Below are 18,018 nucleotides of genomic sequence, written 5' to 3' on the forward strand. Positions count from 1 at the left end.
CACACACACACATACACACCAAAACTGTCAATCTTTTTTAATTCATGTCAGACAGTGGTGAACAGGGGTCACCGTAACGATCAGCAACACGTCCCCCGTCATCCTGAACTCAGGTAAAATTAGTTACTTCCCTTCGGGTCTCATTTATCCCTGACAGTATGCCTTTGTTTTCCTTCTCTGGGGAGGAAATCGATTTATTTTAAATTTAAAAAAAACAAACATATTTAGAGCTTTTCGTAATGTGTTATTGATATAAGCAGATTCACGATCGTCGATAAAGATTTTTCATGGTGTGTAATTTTTAAATTAGAAAGAAATTGTTATGTAAGACAGTTTCAAGCGAGCTATCTTTCGCGGATGTATTTACTGTGCAAACAACTCTAAATATGGCAAAAGTGTCACGTGCTAATCAACTTTGTCACGTGATAATAACAAAATGGCTACGGAGCTGACGAAACTTTTTCCGTAACCAGTTGGGAGTGATGCAACAATATCACGGTCTCCTTCCCACAGCAGTCTCAAAATTTCGACTTGTTTTGACCTTAGAACGATGTCTTTATCATAACTGTGAAAAACAGAGCGGAGATCACTGTCGAAGTCGGCCATCTACAATCACGTTCGTCTTTCGTCTTTTATCAGAAACATTAGCGAACAACATATGGGAGATAACTCTGTATTCTTGTTTTGATAGATTTCGGCTTTTAGCCACTTTCTTTCCCTGTACTCCGCGTAGCAATTATCCATCCTGTCAGAGAGACATGAGCGATAGCGTGGACCGATGATTATCAGAATGGTCCCCCGTGCCTTGCCCCGGACAATGACAGGAAGTGACGTTGATGGTAACACTCTCTCACACCTTCTCCGCTCAGTACACGGATCGATGTCTGCTGACCGCTGCATTGCAGGTGAACGGTCAGTCCGACACAGAGCCTTCAAACGTATTGTCTATCGCACGAGCATATCATGTTCACTGCCGATCAGATATGTCCGGGCTGACTAGTTTGGTTTAAACTGGTAAACCACGCGTTATTGTTTGACTCACTAACGTCGGGTGCAACTCTTCCACGACGTTTGAAAATCCTGGCACAGCTATTTCCGCTAAACGTGTATTGGACATTTTTGGGTTGAACTATTTTAGCTGGTTGACATCGGTATCAGTTATAGGAAAGTAGGCTACTGACACAAAATTCTACTCTGCACAGAAAGTGTCAGGCTCGTGATTTTCGGTATGTGTCCGAGTTGCTTGGGTCACGTAAAATAAGCGTTTGCTTGAGTTCGTGTTCTAGTTGCATACTGTCAATTGTTTCATGTCATGTATTTTGAATAAAATGTTGTTTAAACCAATCCGTCCACGTGTTTAACGTTGCGCAATAAAAACTTCTGCCGAAAATGTTTCTAGAGCAACACTCACAGTCCTTTTGAGAATTAAAAATTGATGCAAGTTTCAATGGAATAGCCGGACCCTTGTTAGCAATTTTTGTAAACATTGTATACATTTTCTCGATCGGCCATTAACTTTTCAGTTTTGAGAGTATACTTGGTGTGGTGGTGAGATCGCACACACACACTGACAAACAATTACAACTCTTTGGCAAAGACGGTACGTAAACTAACAAAACAAGAACAAGAACAAGAACAAGAAGTACAACAAGAACAACAAGAACAAGAACAAGAACAAGAACAACACACTTAAACAAACGAATTTGAATAAACGGTTACTTACTAAGTGGCGCCCCCTTTAGCCAAGGGAGAGAATGCAGTGACGGTCATTCCGTGAGATCGACAGAAGTCGACCAGCTCCTGATTGTGAAACAGTGGGTGACTCTCCAACTGTCATCATCATCGTCATCATCGTTATCATCATCGTTATCATCATCGTTATCATCATAGTCGTCATCATCATCATCGTCATCGTCGTCGTCATCATCGTCGTCATCATCATCATCATAATCGTCATCGTCGTCATCATCACCATCGTCATCGTCATCTTCATAGTCGTCATCATCATCATCGTCGTCGCCATCGTCGTCATCATCATCATAGTCGTCGTCATAATCATCGTCGCCATCGTTATGATCATCGTCGTCGTCATCATCATCATCATCATCATCGTCGTCGTCCTCCTCCTCCTCCTCATCACGTTGGCCAAGCTTTACTACATGGTGTCGGTGATAATTGATAACGACGCCAAACGACAGACCTGTTATCCCAAGGGATACAACCGTGCTGTTGGTGCCAAGTAAACTGTTAGTTTTGTCCCTTGATTAAAAACCACGCAAGGAATCGGCTAGCTTGTTTACGTAGTACTTCGTAAACTCAGGGAATCTTGAATACAGACCGAATCTGGCAAACGTTTTCCCTCCATTATTACTTATAAAGGGGAACACACCCACACACACATACACACACACACACACACACACACACACAAACACACACACACACACACAAACACAGACGACACACACACACACACACACACACACAGAGGCACGCATATACTATAGACACTGTGACACGCGTACACACACACCCACTCACAGAAGCGCGCCCCCCCCCCCCCCCACACACACTCTTGTTTAGTACAAGTCTGGCATCAACCTGCATGTTCGCCGGTTTGATCTTAGGGGGAGTATGGAGAAGTCTCTGCAACTGGTCAATGTTGAAGTTGGACACACCAATATTCCTGGCCAGACCCTTCTCCACCAGTCCTTCCATCGCCTGCAGCAACGATACGACAAGTGGTTATGCTCACTTTTTAGTCACACCTACAACGACGGTGACGGCGACCACAACAACAACCAAAACGTGCAGTGTTTCCACAACAGGATGTTTGAGTGTTTGTGTCAGTGACATGCGGTCGGTCTTCTTCTGTCTGGCTCTGAGTGTGTGTGTGTGTGTGTGTGTGTGTGTGTGTGTGTGTGTGTGTGTGTGTGTGTGTGTGTGTGTGTGCGTGCGTGCGTACGTGCGTGCATGCGTGTGCGTGCGTGATTGTGTGCTTGTTTGTTCGTACGTGTGTGCGTGATCCCTGCAAGTGTGAATCACAAACTGGCATTTACACGAGCTTAGAAAACCGCCTGCCTATCTTTGATTCTCATCATATGGAGGAAAAGGACACACACACACACAAATAAATAACAAGTCGCGTAAGGCAAAATTACTACATTTAGTCAAGCTGTCGAACTCACGGAATGAAACTGAACGCACTGTATTTTTTTCCAACAAGACAGTACAGCTTCGTCAATCCCCGCGAGAAGGAAATCGCTCACCTCCCACGTGCAAAACGCAGTGATATGCACACGCCAGAATAGCGCGGTAGCGTATTGTGCTAAGCAGGAAAGCGCGCTTTTCTGTATTCGTGTTAACTTTCTGAGCTTGTTTTGAATACAACCTATCATATCTATATGTTTTTGGAATCAGAACACGATAAAGAATAAGATGAAATCATTTTTGGATCGATTTCTTAAATTTTAATCGTAAGACTAATTAATCTATTTTCGTTAATTGTGATCACATGTTAAGAGTAAACATAACATATGTATTTACTTTTAGATTCAGAATGTCATGAAGAATACGATGCAATCAATTTTAAATCTGTTTGCGAAAAATCGATTTTAATGACAACTTTAATGAGCAAACTCATTAATTAATTTGTAAGCCTCCAAGCTGAAATGCAATACCAAAGTCCGGGCGTCGTCGAAGATTACTTGACCAAAATGTCAACCAATTTGGTTTAAAAATGAGAGCGTGACAGTGCCGCCTCAACTTTCACGAAAAGCCGGATATGACGTCATCAAAGACATTTATAAAAAAAAATGAAAAAAACGTCTGGGTATATCATACCCAAGAACTCCCACGTAAAATTTCATGAAGATCGGTCTAGTAGTTTTCTCTAACTCGCTCTACACACACACACATACACATACACCACACCCTCGTCTCGATTCCCCCCTCTTCGTTAAAACATTTAGTCAAAACTTGACTAAATGTAAAAATAGAAAGATCAACAAAAGAAAATCAAACAAGTTAACAACTACACGCGGAAATGCTCCCTGCATAAAAGGTACAACGTCCCAAGGCGCCGACCCACAGGTAAGGCAAAGGTGTACTGTGCAGGTGTGTATGACCCACCTTCCAGGTGTCGAGGTAATCGACCTCTGCCGGCTGTGTCTGCTGGTTGAGGATCCACGCCTTGCGGTCCGCTTGCAGCTCCTGCAGCCAACACCGTACATCTTGATACAATGCAACATTCACCACCACCACCACCACCACCACCACCACAACAACAACAACAACAACAACAACAACAACAACAACAACAACAACAACAACAACAACAACAACAACAACAACAACAACAACAATTTAAGACATTCAGAGTTTGTTCGTTGGGAAGGGGGAGGGGGGTTCTTTTTGTCTGTCCCCTTTGTCAGAAAACGGCACCCTCCTCGCCTCCCACCGCAAGCATACCTGAGTGATATTCTCCTCAGTGGCCGAACACCTCCCTGTGCACGCATGCGCACGATAAAGATCCCAAGTTCGCAGCGAAAGTCTCAGGGCTTGGAAACTATTCCAACTCCCACGCATCACATACCTCTCAGAACATGTACTTTTGCGAAAAGTTCCACAACATTGCGTGCAAAGCTAGGAAGAGGACGGTTCAGATTTTCCCCCCTGGCTCAAAAACGTGAGTGGATAGATACTACTACTACTAATAATAATAATAACGACATTTTTAAGTGCCTAATCTATGACTCTCTTTACAAAAGAACATATACAAAATAGAACAATTAAATGTACAACCTACATAAAACAATTAATCATACGGACACAAATCACCACATGTACTGTCAAATTTAAGGGGCTTACTTGAGTTGGTTTATACGATTTGTTTGTTTGTTTGCTTAACGCCCAGCCGACCACGAAGGGCCATATCAGGGCGGTGCTGCTTTGACATATAACGTGCGCCACACACAAGACAGAAGTCGCAGCACAGGCTTCATGTCTCACCCAGTCACATTATTCTGACACCGGACCAACCAGTCCTAGCACTAACCCCATAATGCCAGACGCCAGGCGGAGCAGCCACTAGATTGCCAATTTTAAAGTCTTAGGTATGACCCGGCCGGGGTTCGAACCCACGACCTCCCGATCACGGGGCGGACGCCTTACCACTAGGCCAACCGTGCCGGTACATGTACTGTTCACACAATCTTCTATCTATCTATCTATATATATATATATCTATATACGGCTTGTGTGTGTCTGTCTGTCTGTCTGTGTGTTCACGATTCACGGCCAAAGTTCTCATGGATCTGCTTCAAATTTGGTGGGCATATTCAGGTAGACCCCGGACACAATCGTGGAAAATTTTGAACACGTGCGTGCTCTCAGCGCGCAGCGCTGAACCGATTTTGGTTTTTCTGTACATCCATTCCCAGTAACTCTTCCTTATCTTCGCCAGTGTTTTGCGCGTTTATCTCCATTCCTTCGTATACGGTGCGCCGGCGAAGCCGGGTATTCGGCTCTACTTCTTCCCGGCGAAGCCGTACCCGGCGAAGCGGGTAATCATCTAGTATCTATATATATAGCTATTCTGATGGACACGTGGGGGAATTCGGGGGCTGTGAATGGATGGTCTCTTCCGATCATCAAAGCATAATGCTACGGAAGTCGGCCATTTTTGCCAATATCCAAAAACGCATGGTTCCGGTTTACTCATCTGTACCACACGATGTTTCAATCGACAACAGTGTCACAAAGATGTGAGTTGGATATTTGTGATGTGAAACACGTCGTCAGTGATTTTAACCTCCCTAAATATTGAATTGCGATGCGTTGGGGACAGGAGAAGCATTATTACGGGTTTCGTGAGTTGCACGAGAAAATAGCTTTAGCTTGACATGAGTTGCGTTTACAAGTTTGAGAAATATAGCTGGCTATGAACTGGGAACATTTACAGCGCCTAAGATTTTCAACCAGGAAGGTTGTAAGCGTGTGTCGGTCTTGTTCAGGGAACAAGCACTCTTTCAAGAGACGGGTCTCTTAAGGTAAATGATTTACTATGTTGTATATTATTGAAGCTTGAATACATAGCTGGAATGTAAATGTTAGTGTATACAAAGTGCACTAAATTCTAGTGTGAAGTTTTAAGAGAATTCTTGTTGTGATTGTATTACGGTTTTTGTTGGGAAATTCTTGAACATAAAAGTTGTTACGCATTTATGCATGGTAATGTCATTAATGGATTAAGTGATTTATGGATTAAGTATAGTTTGGATATTGACTGTGGACGGAATGTGAATGTAGAATGAACGAGAGAGATGATACATGACTGTTTAGGAAGAGGAGATGGTTTAAGAGAATGTTGTATTAAGACTTGGGTTAATTCTTTATGAGTTTCCATGAGGAGTTTCCATGGAGTGTACGAGGGGCGGACCTCACACGGGAGAGCGCAGAACGATGGTGGCGAAAGAGACCACATCGGCGCAGATGGCTGGACGGAGGAGTCTCCATCGTTACCGGTCGTAGAGACGACGGTTCTTTTCGCTAATGGCGAAAGTGTTTCTCGGGGAGAAACGTGAAAGGTGCATGTTGGCATCTATAAGGAGAGTTTCTGGGAATTCATCATCTACGTGGATTCAGCGGCACAAGGATGTGTAAATGACGACATGCAGTGAGCCGTGATACGAACTCGTGAGTGTCTGTCAACACCTTAACTTGTGCAGTAATCTATTATTGAGATAGTATCTTTATATCATTTAATCACATGTATTGAGTGATTGCGATAAGATTGTGTGAACTGTGTGGTCGAGAAGTTGATTGGTATTGATGTTTTGAGGTGAAGAATTGTGTTGTAATTTGTGAGGAATTAATAAGTCTGTATCCTCCCAAATTCTGTGTTTGAAGTGTGTAGTGTGAAGAGTGAAGAGTCAGTGTAATTAGATAGGGCAGAACACGTATACATAACAGTAACTCCTTTATTCGCACTATAATCCACTTCATGACAAACAGCATACACTGACAACTTGAAATTCTTCTCGGGAAGGTTTTTCAGCTTTACAAATGTCGATAGCATACCCTTTTCTGCTAACTTCCCGATGAAACAGGACTAAACTAATTATTTTCTGTCCCTAAACACCACAAAATGCCCAAAGTCGAAAGATGTAGTACAAACAGGGGAGTAAAACGGAACAGCCGTTTTTGTGTGCCTGTGTCAGTTGCCGACTGACACAAACTTTCGCATTCGGCTTTTCTTATCTCGTAACTCCACACTAAATACCCCACTTCCCCTCTGAAGTATTGATGTACAACCCATGGCACTAACATTCATGTAGTCGTTTATAACTGAGGTTGAAAAATTCGCTTCATGACGAGAGAAGTATGAATGCCATTCACCCAAACTGAAAACTTCGCTGCCGTCTGCTCGCGTTGTACGGATTAGCTGTTCTCTTCTCCTCCCCTTGTTGCATCCTAGTTCTTCAGTTGTTTCTAGTTTTCCGTTGATGTTGTGTTTTGGTCTTCTTCATAAGTAGTCTTGTTCAAAATTTAAAAAAACTCAAACTTCTTTTTGTTGTATTCGAATGAACTAATAAAAAGCTGTTTAACAGCTGTGTTGTCAAATCGAGTTTTTTTTCCAAAGTCAGTGTGGCGCCTGCGCAAAACTAATGCGCATAAGAAACGGCGTCTGCTATCAAAACCTGAGATCAACTCATCGACGCAAAAACTGTCATTTTGTAAGTTTGGAACAACAAATCAAGGTCAGAACAGCTATATACTCGCTATTGTATTTTCAGCGTAGCAATAGGGTCCGATATTTAGACTCGAACAAGTATAATGCGACTCGTCTTCGACTCGTCGGCATTGTCTCGTCAAAATATCGGACCCTATTGCTACGCTGAAAACACAATAGCTGTTAATGCTATACACACTATATATACACACATCCCCAGCGAACACTTTCAACAATCATACCAACTTTAAGGGAGAGGAGTACGTGCAGAAATGGAATGGAAAAGACATTAGGCCGGGTTGGTGTAATATTGTGTGAAAAAGAAAGTTTTCAACTAGATGTTAGTCTGCATTGATTGTGACAGTATAGTTTGCGTGGTAACACGCGATAAGCCTGGATAGCACCCCATTTACATTCTCTCGCGTGTAGGGTTTGCTTGCTTCAAAGTACAACTGTTAACACGCAATAGATGATCTAGTTTGGAAATAACTACAGGGTTTGTAGGCTATAGGGTTGTGAAAGAGTGAATACTCGTGCTTTTATTGAGGCAAACTTTCCCACGTGACATTGTAGGCCTGTCACAAGCGAGTGTGTGTCTGAAAAACATGGACGCTGTGTGGAAAGTTTGCCTCAACAAAAGCATGAGTATACACTTTTTCACAGACCATAATTATAAACCTGAGTTATTTCCGGAGTTCGTCTATTTCTGACGCGCATGAAAACGCGCACCCTTTCAGCAAAGACTCACCTCGAAAACACGTAGCTTCTGACAAACAGTCCACAAAGCTCAGGCAGGAAAACGCACAATAAAAACCGTAATAGTACAAAAAGGTCAAGCACTCATACATTTAGAGGTCATCGAGATAGGGTCTGTGGCCCTTACAACTTCAGATTTCGCCCAAAAGTGATTCCATTAATTCTTGTTATCTGACTGGTGCTGGTATTTTATTCAGAACACCACAGTCAAAACATGACATGTGAAGAAATGCGGAAAGAACATTATTGAATATTCAATCTTTACCAAGTTGCAGTCATTGGTAAGACTAGCGCTTACAAGCCCATTGCATGGGCCAGCGCATGTATCAAGTGGTGGTCAGTACATGTGTGACACAGACTGACCTTGAAGGACATGGGCCAGTACATGTTTGACACAGACTGACCTTGAAGGACATGGGCCAGTGCATGTATCAAGTGGTGGTCAGTACATGTGTGACACAGACTGACCTTGAAGGACATGGGCCAGCGCATGTATCAAGTGGTGGTCAGTACATGTGTGACACAGACTGACCTTGAAGGCCATGGGTCAGTACATGTGTGACACAGACTGACCTTGAAGGCCATGGGCCAGTGCATGAGCAGCAGGTCAACGTAGTCCATCTTGAGCTCGGCCAGTGATTCCCTCATCCCCATCTCCACGCGGTCCGGCTCGTGAAACGTGTTCCATAGCTGTGGACAACAATGGCCACAGATCAAAATGCCCCACAAACAATTCAAGCCGCGAGTTTGCCGGCTTTTGAGAGCTCCTTCTCCCTCTTTTTCACTCTTTTCTTACCCACCTTAAATTAGCCAATCAACAGTATCCCAAGTACCACATCCCCCCCCTCCCCACCCCGCTTCGTCTTCCTAACTTTTTTCTCCAACTCTTTCCTGCTTATCATGCGTTGTTGATGCCCCCCCCCCCCCCCTCATCCCACAAATTTAACCGTCATACATGTGTTTTTGAAAATAAAAACTCATAATTAAGTTTATCCGAGTTTTAATCTACACAAGTTGCATCTGTTATATCCCAACAAAACAGAACTTTGGAAGAAATTTCATTACAAAAAAAAAAATATATATATATCATACACCCAACAATCAAAACATAACCAGCCACAAACTGAGACAATGGTCTTCAGGGTAGCGAGTCTGCTTGCCGCAAAGGGTAATCTACAGCTGTTGTCTCCCCATTCTGATAATCATCGCTCCACGGCTATCGCCAGCATGCTAAATTATTACGCGAATTTATGAAAACAAGAATACAGAGTTATCTCCCATATGTTTTTCGCGAGCACTGATCTAAATTTGAGATCAGTGTTCGCGAGACGAAAATGATTGCAGATTGGCCGACTTCGACAGTGATCTCCGTTCTGTTCTTCACAGTTATGATAAAGACATCGTTCTAAGGTCAAAACAAGTCGAAATTTTGAGACTGCTGTCGGAAGGAGCTGACCGTGATATATGGTTGCATCACTCTCAACTGGTTACAGAAAAAATCGTCTGCACCGGCGCGCACCTAAGCACAAGTTGATTATCACGTGACACTTTAGAGTTGTTTGCACAGTATATACATCCGCGAAAGATAGCTCGCTTGAAACTGTCTTACATATCAATTCCTTTGTAATTTAAAAATTACACAACACCATGAAAAATCATTATCGACGATCGTGAATCTGCTTATATCCATAACACTTTACGAAAAGATCTAAATATGTAAAAAATCGATTTCCTCTCCAGACAAGGAAAACCAAGGCATCCTGTCTGGGATAGAATGAGACCCGAAGGGAAGTAACTCATTTTTGACCTGAGTTCAGGATGTTGTCTCCCTTGTATGAGTATTGGCCCTGGGTTATGTCACTGGTACCTACGTGGTGCGTGAGCTTACGGTGGTGCCTGTTGTGTACCTTAGTGGTGACGAAGAGGTCTTTCCTGGTCACGACCCCCTTCTTGATCTTGTCGGCAATGGCGGCGCCTACCGCGCCCTCCGACCGGTAGATGTAGGCAGTGTCTATGCAGCGGTAACCTTCGTCAATAGCCACACGCACTGCCTCACTCACTTTATCATCCTGTAACACAGTCAGACAGATAAATGCACGCACGCACGCACGCATACGCACGCGCGCACGCACTCACACACACGCACACGCGCGCACACACACGCACACGCACGCGGCACGCACGCAAGCACGCACGCACATACACATAGTACTTATAAACACACATGCACACACACACAAACACACACACTCGCACACACACTCGCACGGACGCACGCACGGCGCACGCACACACAGTCGCACGCACACACAGTCGCACGCACACACACTGCGCGCGCGCACACACACACACACACACACAGTCGCGCGCGCACACACACACGTACACACATTGACACACACACACACACACACACACACACACACGCGCACACAAACTCACACACACATGACACACACACATGCACACATGCACACACACACACACACTGACACACACACACCGAATTATTGCACGATTAGGGCGCACCGCACAACGACGGTGTGTAAAACCACTAAAAACATCAAGACTTAATAACACGTTTATAAATCCCTCACTTGCAATCGTTACCTTCAAGTTGTCAAAAGTTCCCAATCCGACCATTGGCATCAGGTCTCCGGATGGCAGAGTGACAGTTGAACAGGCAGCAGCCATCTTGACTTGGCGGTTAATTACTTATTCTTCTCACACTCGTCCTGATTAGCGTTTAACGAGGTCGGTGGTTGGAGCTGTCTAGCGTGCCGTTGAAAACACGCGCTTGTGTTACTGTGATACTGACACACGGGCCCAGTCAAGGTCAAGGTCAAGGTCGACTTTTTGTTCACACTCGCACGACAGTTATCAGCAAGATACGAGTAATTCTTCAGTGTCTCTCTCTCCTCGCCCCCGCCCCCCCCCCCCCCTAACATCACCGTCAAGCTTTTGGCGTAGGCTTGCAACTGTGTCACTGACGTTTGTTTTGTTTGCCACGGTTGCCTTCATTGAAAATTGACATCCTTTGGGACTCATCAGCTTACACGGGATATGCTAAGATATAAAGACGACTGTCGCTGCTTTGTAAGCCTATACCATGCCGGTGTTGACGCTTTGTGGCAGGGTGTTATCGTTTGTGTCACCAAAGAATGAGTGTCAGAATTGCACCAAAAAAAAACCACACACAAAAAACCCTGAAATATTTTACATTGCGTTTTGTGATCAAATAACCCGCAATTCGCGACGCGTGGCAAAAGTAAGTTCAGCAAAACCAATGCATAATCACTGTAACAGCCAGCACCTCAAACCAACAAAGTTACAACGCTGCAGCAAAAAGGAAATGTCACCCTGAACCCTTCTGTTGTTTTCCCCATCGCAAAATGTGAGCAGTACGAATCCAGCACTTGCGCAGACGGAGACACAGGCACAAGACAATACTGTTGTCAGAGCGAGAGCACAAGAGCACCCCCCCCCCCCCCCCATCCCCGACCCACCAAATGCGCCTGTTGAGGTTGAGGGAGAAATACCCAGTTGTCTGGCGTAGGCAGTTTAGTGACAAACGACACTGATTAAACTATTAAGCCACGCGTCACTTCTTGGTTTGAACAAAACTTTATTCAATTTTAGTGTCGAGACATACACTATATATATATATATGACACTGAGGATCCCAACTCAAGCATCACGTCACTTCTTGACCCTCTAGATCTCTTCCAAAGAGAAACCTCTGACGTCCAAAGCGAAACAAAGTTCAAGAAGACGTCATAATGAGAATAATGACGTAACGTAAGCATTCTTCTGCTTCTTCTGGTATCTTAGGTACTGAAAAAGAAATTCAAAAACGAAGTTTGTATCGGTGACTTCGTTTTATCAGAAGGAGAAAATAACTAGTAATATTACCGCTAGGCTGTGCATATATCGGTATCGTATATCATTAACATGAGTAGACGAACATAACATCGCCTTTTGACGCCAATGTGCAGCAGTAATGCGCGCACGAAACTAAATATCAGCTGAGAATGAATGACGTGAGTGATCCAATTATCACATGTGTGCGCCAAGCTTGTGCCAGAGAACTTTAATAGGAAAGGACAACGTTACGTTCTGTACGTGTCCTCATTTTAATCTGACTAAGTGCCTCAGTGAATTATCAGTATTCACGGAATAACAGGGTCGGGTCGATTTTCACATATCTTTTTCGCACATAAATATGTTGTTGAGTGCAAATGCACGCTGGACTCGTCACAATTGTTTTTACCGGTAGTGGTTTTATTTTTTTTTATTTTTACAAGTACAGTGTTTTGTTTAGATTTTATTGCAGAGAACAACTAGCAACACGTAATGTATTCTAGGAATGTACATGAATTTTAATCTCTTTGAGGAATTTTTTTATCATCATAACTAATGGAAATTAACACTAAATTTATAAAAAAATTGTGCGCTGTTTTCCTGATAGTCAGTGAACTTCTGCAATCTTCTTGATGCGTATGCAGGCATGCACATGCAAGCACACACAATCACACACACACACACACACACACGTACACACACGCACACGCACACACACGCACACGCACACACACATACACACTCACACACAGACACGTACGCCAACGCACACACACACACACACACATACACACACACACGTACACACGCGCACATGCACACACACACACACATGTACACACACACACACACACTCGCACACATACACACGCCGCACGCACGCACGCACGCACGCAAGCACGCACGCAAGCACGCACACGCACGCACACACACACACACACACAGACATGCACGGGCACCAAGACAGACGGACACACAGACACACACAGACACACACAGACACACTGACACACACACACACACAAACACACACACACTCTCGGTCGCCAACCCACTCCCATCCCCTTACACCCAACATACGTTGTATTTGTCACAGTGTCCTTGCGAAGACTTATAGTTTCCTGCATACATTAATTAGAGGGTGGTGTTTTTGTGCTATGATGTCCTGATTAACAAACGTCGCAACACACGTCCCTTCCCCGTGGGACGACGCTGTATCTGTCAGACAACCGCTTCTCTTATACAACCCATTTTGTCACTGTCACTGCTTTTCTGGTCTCCCTTTGTCCGTTATGCGCAATCTATCTCCGCTCTCTCTCTCTCTCTCTGTCTCTCTGTCTCTGTGTCTTTCTATCTATCTCTTGCTCTCTCGCTCACACACACGCGCTCACACTCACGCGCTCGCACGCACGCACTCACGCACGCACTCACGCGCTCGCACGCACGCACGCACGCACACACACACACAACACAAACACACAACCACATACACACACACACACATACATACACACGCGTACACACACACACACACACACACACACACACACACATACACACACACACACACACACACACACACACACACACGCCATATTCCAGTTCTCTCTCCGTCAGTTTGTCTCACTCTCATGTCATGTTTGTTCACTCTCTCTCTCTCTCTCTCTCCCTTTCGTCTCTTTCTACGTTTACACCCTGCTTTCCTCTCTCTCTCCCCCCGGCCATTCTGTCCTAGTCGCATACACTCCTGTCCTTCTCGTCTCTTCATTTGTCATACCTTGATTGTTCCTCATACATTGCTTACCTTCCTCCCCCCCCCCCCCCCCACACACACACCCCACACCCCCTCTCTGTCTCTCCCGGCCTGATTTGGGCTGTCTTTTCCCCTGTTTTAGACTCATACTATGTCTAGAAGTCCGTTCGTTGGTCATTCCGCGACTTTCATACCATGACCACTAAATCCACCCCCCCCCCCCTGCCCACTGTTTCCCGATAGTCGCACTCAGCGCAATAAACAAGGTAACGCTGAGACGCCATGACAAAGATCGGTGTCATGAACAAGAAGATGCAATTAACTGAGCAATACCTTTCAGAAAATGGACGCCGACATTATCAACCAGCTTACTTTTGTTGTGCTCCTTCTTAATGATGTTGTTATATTATCATGTGTCTGTTTATGAATAAAAAACTGTTTAAACAAAAAACAAAACCAGCTTAAGCCTACGTCTTTATATATTTAGGTTTAAAGCTACAACCGGGGCACGTATACAGAGAGAGAGAGAGAGAGAGAGAGAGAGAGAGAGAGAGAGAGGTTGTGTGTTTGTCCAGGTATGATCAAACTAATATAACTGGTAGCGTATTAACAAACATGTCACTGATGTGAGTGGACATAGCTGACAACATCAAATTAAAATTTTATTCTGCTGGCATGTAGTTTTCACAGTAATAAATTTATGTAAATGTCATGAATATCAGTGTAAATAGAAATAAAACATAATTTAAACCAAGGTGTAAGCCAGGACTAGCGAGTAGCCTATAATTATAACAACTCAGTTGGAGAGGACTGACGGTACAAAGGGGAAGTTGTTCACCGAGACAGGCCAACCGTCATCTACCGTCCCACACAGACACAGTACGATGATGTATTTTGTCGCGTCGGGGAGGAACTCGTGTCCACGGTGTTGTGAGAACAGCTTTTATCTCCACCTACTCCTCACATACTTCAGTCCGAATTCTTCACGCAGCGGCATACCGTCTGCTGGTGGCTTGTATATAGTCAACAGAATAGGAGATGCATGGCTCGCATGTTACGCAAGGTAAGTAGCTTTTCAAATTTTGTGTATCTTTTTGTGCATTTATTTGTTTAAAAAACCCCTTATTTTAGACCTTTGTAAAATATAATATGTGTTACGATTACTTCGTCCGTACGCCAGGCAGACGACCTTTGATTCTACGTCAGTGTTACAAGACAGGCACAGTGAGCTGTGGAAAAAGCGATTGTGAGTCGCGTGAAGGAAAAGGTTTTATTAGCCTGTGGGTGACTTTTGCCATTTCCACCACGTAGTTGTGAATGTATAGCATGTACTGATGTTATGTTTGTCGTTTCAAGTGTTGTTCTGTATGCTACTGTGTTTGTCTCTCCCTTTCGCCGTCGGTTTTCGTCGTGTCACACGCACGCACGCACGCACGCACGCTCACACACACACACACACACACACACACACACACAACCCACAGAAACACAGCCCATAGGCATGTACAAAAACGACTTGTCTTGAGTTTAAAGACCCACTCCGCCTCCCATAAATCATCAGTTTCTGGCCACGGTCACCGCCAGGCTTTTACGAACAGTATAAACATCCTTTCGTTTAAACACTTACCATTAACTCGCGAATCACCAAATTCCACTCCCTAATGGACTCAGCTCCGTCAGTGGGACATAAGCATCCACTTACTGCTAGAAACCCGACCCCAGGTGCCCTCCATAGAGAGCAAGAATTCTTAAGTGCTAATTAGCAATTCAAGTGATATGTAAGTGTAATTGTAAATGTAGTGTTGAATGCCATTGCGAGTGTGTCTCATAAGGTTAGTATTGCGGTTTAAAGTGAAATATTTCACCGTTCTGTTAACCTCCTGTTAGGCAGAGTGGGGCTTTCAGTTGACTGCGATAGATACGTGGCAGCTTTGTAAAATGTACTTCTCTTTCGCTTTTCAGTCGTGTCTTTTCACCAGATCGTGCAGAACTGCGGTAAAAAGATGCGTGGCTGTGGTGGCTGTCGTCTGCGTCATCAAGCTGGTCACCCTCCTGCCCATCTACCTCGTGACCAAGCACCGCCTCTTCAACTCCTTCTTCGGCAAAGACAGCGTCAACAGCTTCACCATCACCACCGGCGACAGCGTTGGAAACTGGAAGGATATCACTGACTTCGACTGGCGACCCAACCTCAGCAAAGTTCAGCAGCTTCTCGCGTATCTTAACATGACTGCCGATGAGGCGAGAGAGAGCTTACCTCTGACCCTCGAGAGTCGTCTGTTGCTAAGCAACGACAGTGTCTGTGGACCAGCTGACGATGACCCGGTGGACTTGTTGTTTTTGGTGCACACGGCCCCGCTCAACTTCCAGCGACGTCTGCAGATGAGAGGCAGTGTCATGGGTCAGGAACATTTTCGTCCCTTCAAGGTAGGAAGGCTGATATGGATTGTGGGCGTGCGTGTGAGTGAGTGTGAGAGTGAGTGTGAGTGTAGGTGTGGGTGTGAATGAGTGTGAGTGTGTGTATGTATGTGTGTGTGTGTACTGTGTGTGTGTTTGTGTGTGTGTGTGTGGTTGGGGGGGAGGTGAGGGACAGAGAAAAAAGAAAGAGAGAGGGAGCAGAGGCACGTGCCACTTATGTTTCCTTGTTTCTCTGCTGACATGGCCGTGGTTTTGACTCCCTTATACGATGAACCTTTGGCCATGATGGTGGTCATGTGTGCACGGCAAGCAGACCTGACATATTTGCTCCTCGCAGTAGGTTTTGGGGCAATGTTCACTTCAACGCCAACGTCGTGTGTGCGACAGATGTAGCCTTGTTTTCTCGTGCCATTAATACGTCCGGTGTCAAAATATATATGTGTGACCTTCTACTATAGCAAGGCTGTGTCTCGTGGAGACGAATGTTCGACTTTATCGCCCTATGACCGATTGTTGCAGGTGCGCGTGGTGTTCCTGCTGGGCGAGGTGGGCAACAGCAGTCTGCAGGCCGCCCTGGATTACGAGCACGTGCTGTACCGCGACACCGTGCAGGGCGACTTCCAAGACTCCTACCGCAACCTGTCGCACAAGGGCGTGATGGGGTTCCGCTGGGTCACGCGCCACTGCCCCCAGGCTCGCTACGTCGTCAAGTTGGACGACGACGTCTTCTTCGACACGTACAAGATGCTGCTCCGGTACCGAGGCATCTTCGAGGGCCAGAAGCGCACCATCTTCTGCAACGTGTGGGTCCGCGATAGCATGCCGGTGTACCGCGAGGACAAGTGGGCGGTGGAGGAGCGGCTGTTCCAGGGTCTGGACCGCTTCCCCTTTGACTACTGCAGCGGGCTGGCTGTGGTCATCACCGGGGACCTCGTGCCCGCCCTGTACCGCGCCGCCTTCTTCACCCCCGTCTTCTGGATCGACGACATCTACCTCTTCGGCATGCTTCCCTGGGTGGCCGGTGACGTCACCATGATGGACCTGGGCTACCGAAGTCAGTACGTCGCCATGAACACCACATACGCCTTGTCGTGCATGAAGGAGCTGCAGAGCGAGTGTTCCGTGCTCGCCACCAATTGCTACACCACGGACGACTGGGAGAACATGTGGAACCTCACCAACAACCTGCACGTCGCGAAGGGATGGAGGGTGCCCTACCTCAGAGTGAACTAGTGTGGTTGACAGGAAAAACATGTGGAACTTGACCAACAATCTGCACATCGCTGAGGGATGGATGATGCCCTACCTCAGAGTGAACTAGTGTGGTTGACAGGAAAAACATGTGGAACTTGACCAACAATCTGCACATCGCTGAGGGATGGATGATGCCCTACCTCAGAGTGAACTAGTGTGGTTGACTAGAGGGACCATGTTGAACCTCACCAGCAACCTGCATGCCGCGAATGGATGGAGGGTGCCCTACCTCAGAGTGAACTAG

General features: G+C 45.4%; 2 protein-coding genes across 3 annotated transcripts in view; one reads left to right on the forward strand and one right to left on the reverse strand.

Annotated features, from left to right (window-relative positions):
• Positions 1-11,413, reverse strand: part of LOC138982063 (aldo-keto reductase family 1 member B1-like) — a 34,808-nt gene extending 23,395 nt beyond the window's left edge. Inside the window, exons 1-6 of one of the 2 annotated variants that reach the window (XM_070355284.1) lie at positions 11,099-11,413; positions 10,396-10,557; positions 9,062-9,178; positions 4,132-4,212; positions 2,602-2,721; positions 1,724-1,830 (exon numbers count right to left, since the gene is read on the reverse strand). In XM_070355284.1, coding sequence (XP_070211385.1) covers positions 1,724-1,830; positions 2,602-2,721; positions 4,132-4,212; positions 9,062-9,178; positions 10,396-10,557; positions 11,099-11,182 — 671 coding nt within the window. In that variant the 5' untranslated portion in view covers positions 11,183-11,413. The remainder of the gene's footprint in view (positions 1-1,723; positions 1,831-2,601; positions 2,722-4,131; positions 4,213-9,061; positions 9,179-10,395; positions 10,558-11,098) is intronic. The other variant, XM_070355285.1, reaches the window with a different exon arrangement.
• A 3,578-nt stretch (positions 11,414-14,991) lies between these two features.
• On the forward strand, positions 14,992-18,012 carry LOC138983321 (lactosylceramide 1,3-N-acetyl-beta-D-glucosaminyltransferase A-like). Its single transcript, XM_070356730.1, has 3 exons — positions 14,992-15,165; positions 16,065-16,529; positions 17,040-18,012. Exons 1-3 carry the CDS (start codon positions 15,145-15,147, stop codon positions 17,751-17,753), a joined length of 1,200 nt encoding a protein of 399 aa, XP_070212831.1. The 5' UTR covers positions 14,992-15,144; the 3' UTR covers positions 17,754-18,012.
• Positions 18,013-18,018: the final 6 nt, after the last annotated feature.

Source organism: Littorina saxatilis, linkage group LG12 (assembly GCF_037325665.1).
Source record: "Littorina saxatilis isolate snail1 linkage group LG12, US_GU_Lsax_2.0, whole genome shotgun sequence".
Taxonomy (NCBI): Eukaryota; Metazoa; Mollusca; class Gastropoda; order Littorinimorpha; family Littorinidae; genus Littorina; species Littorina saxatilis.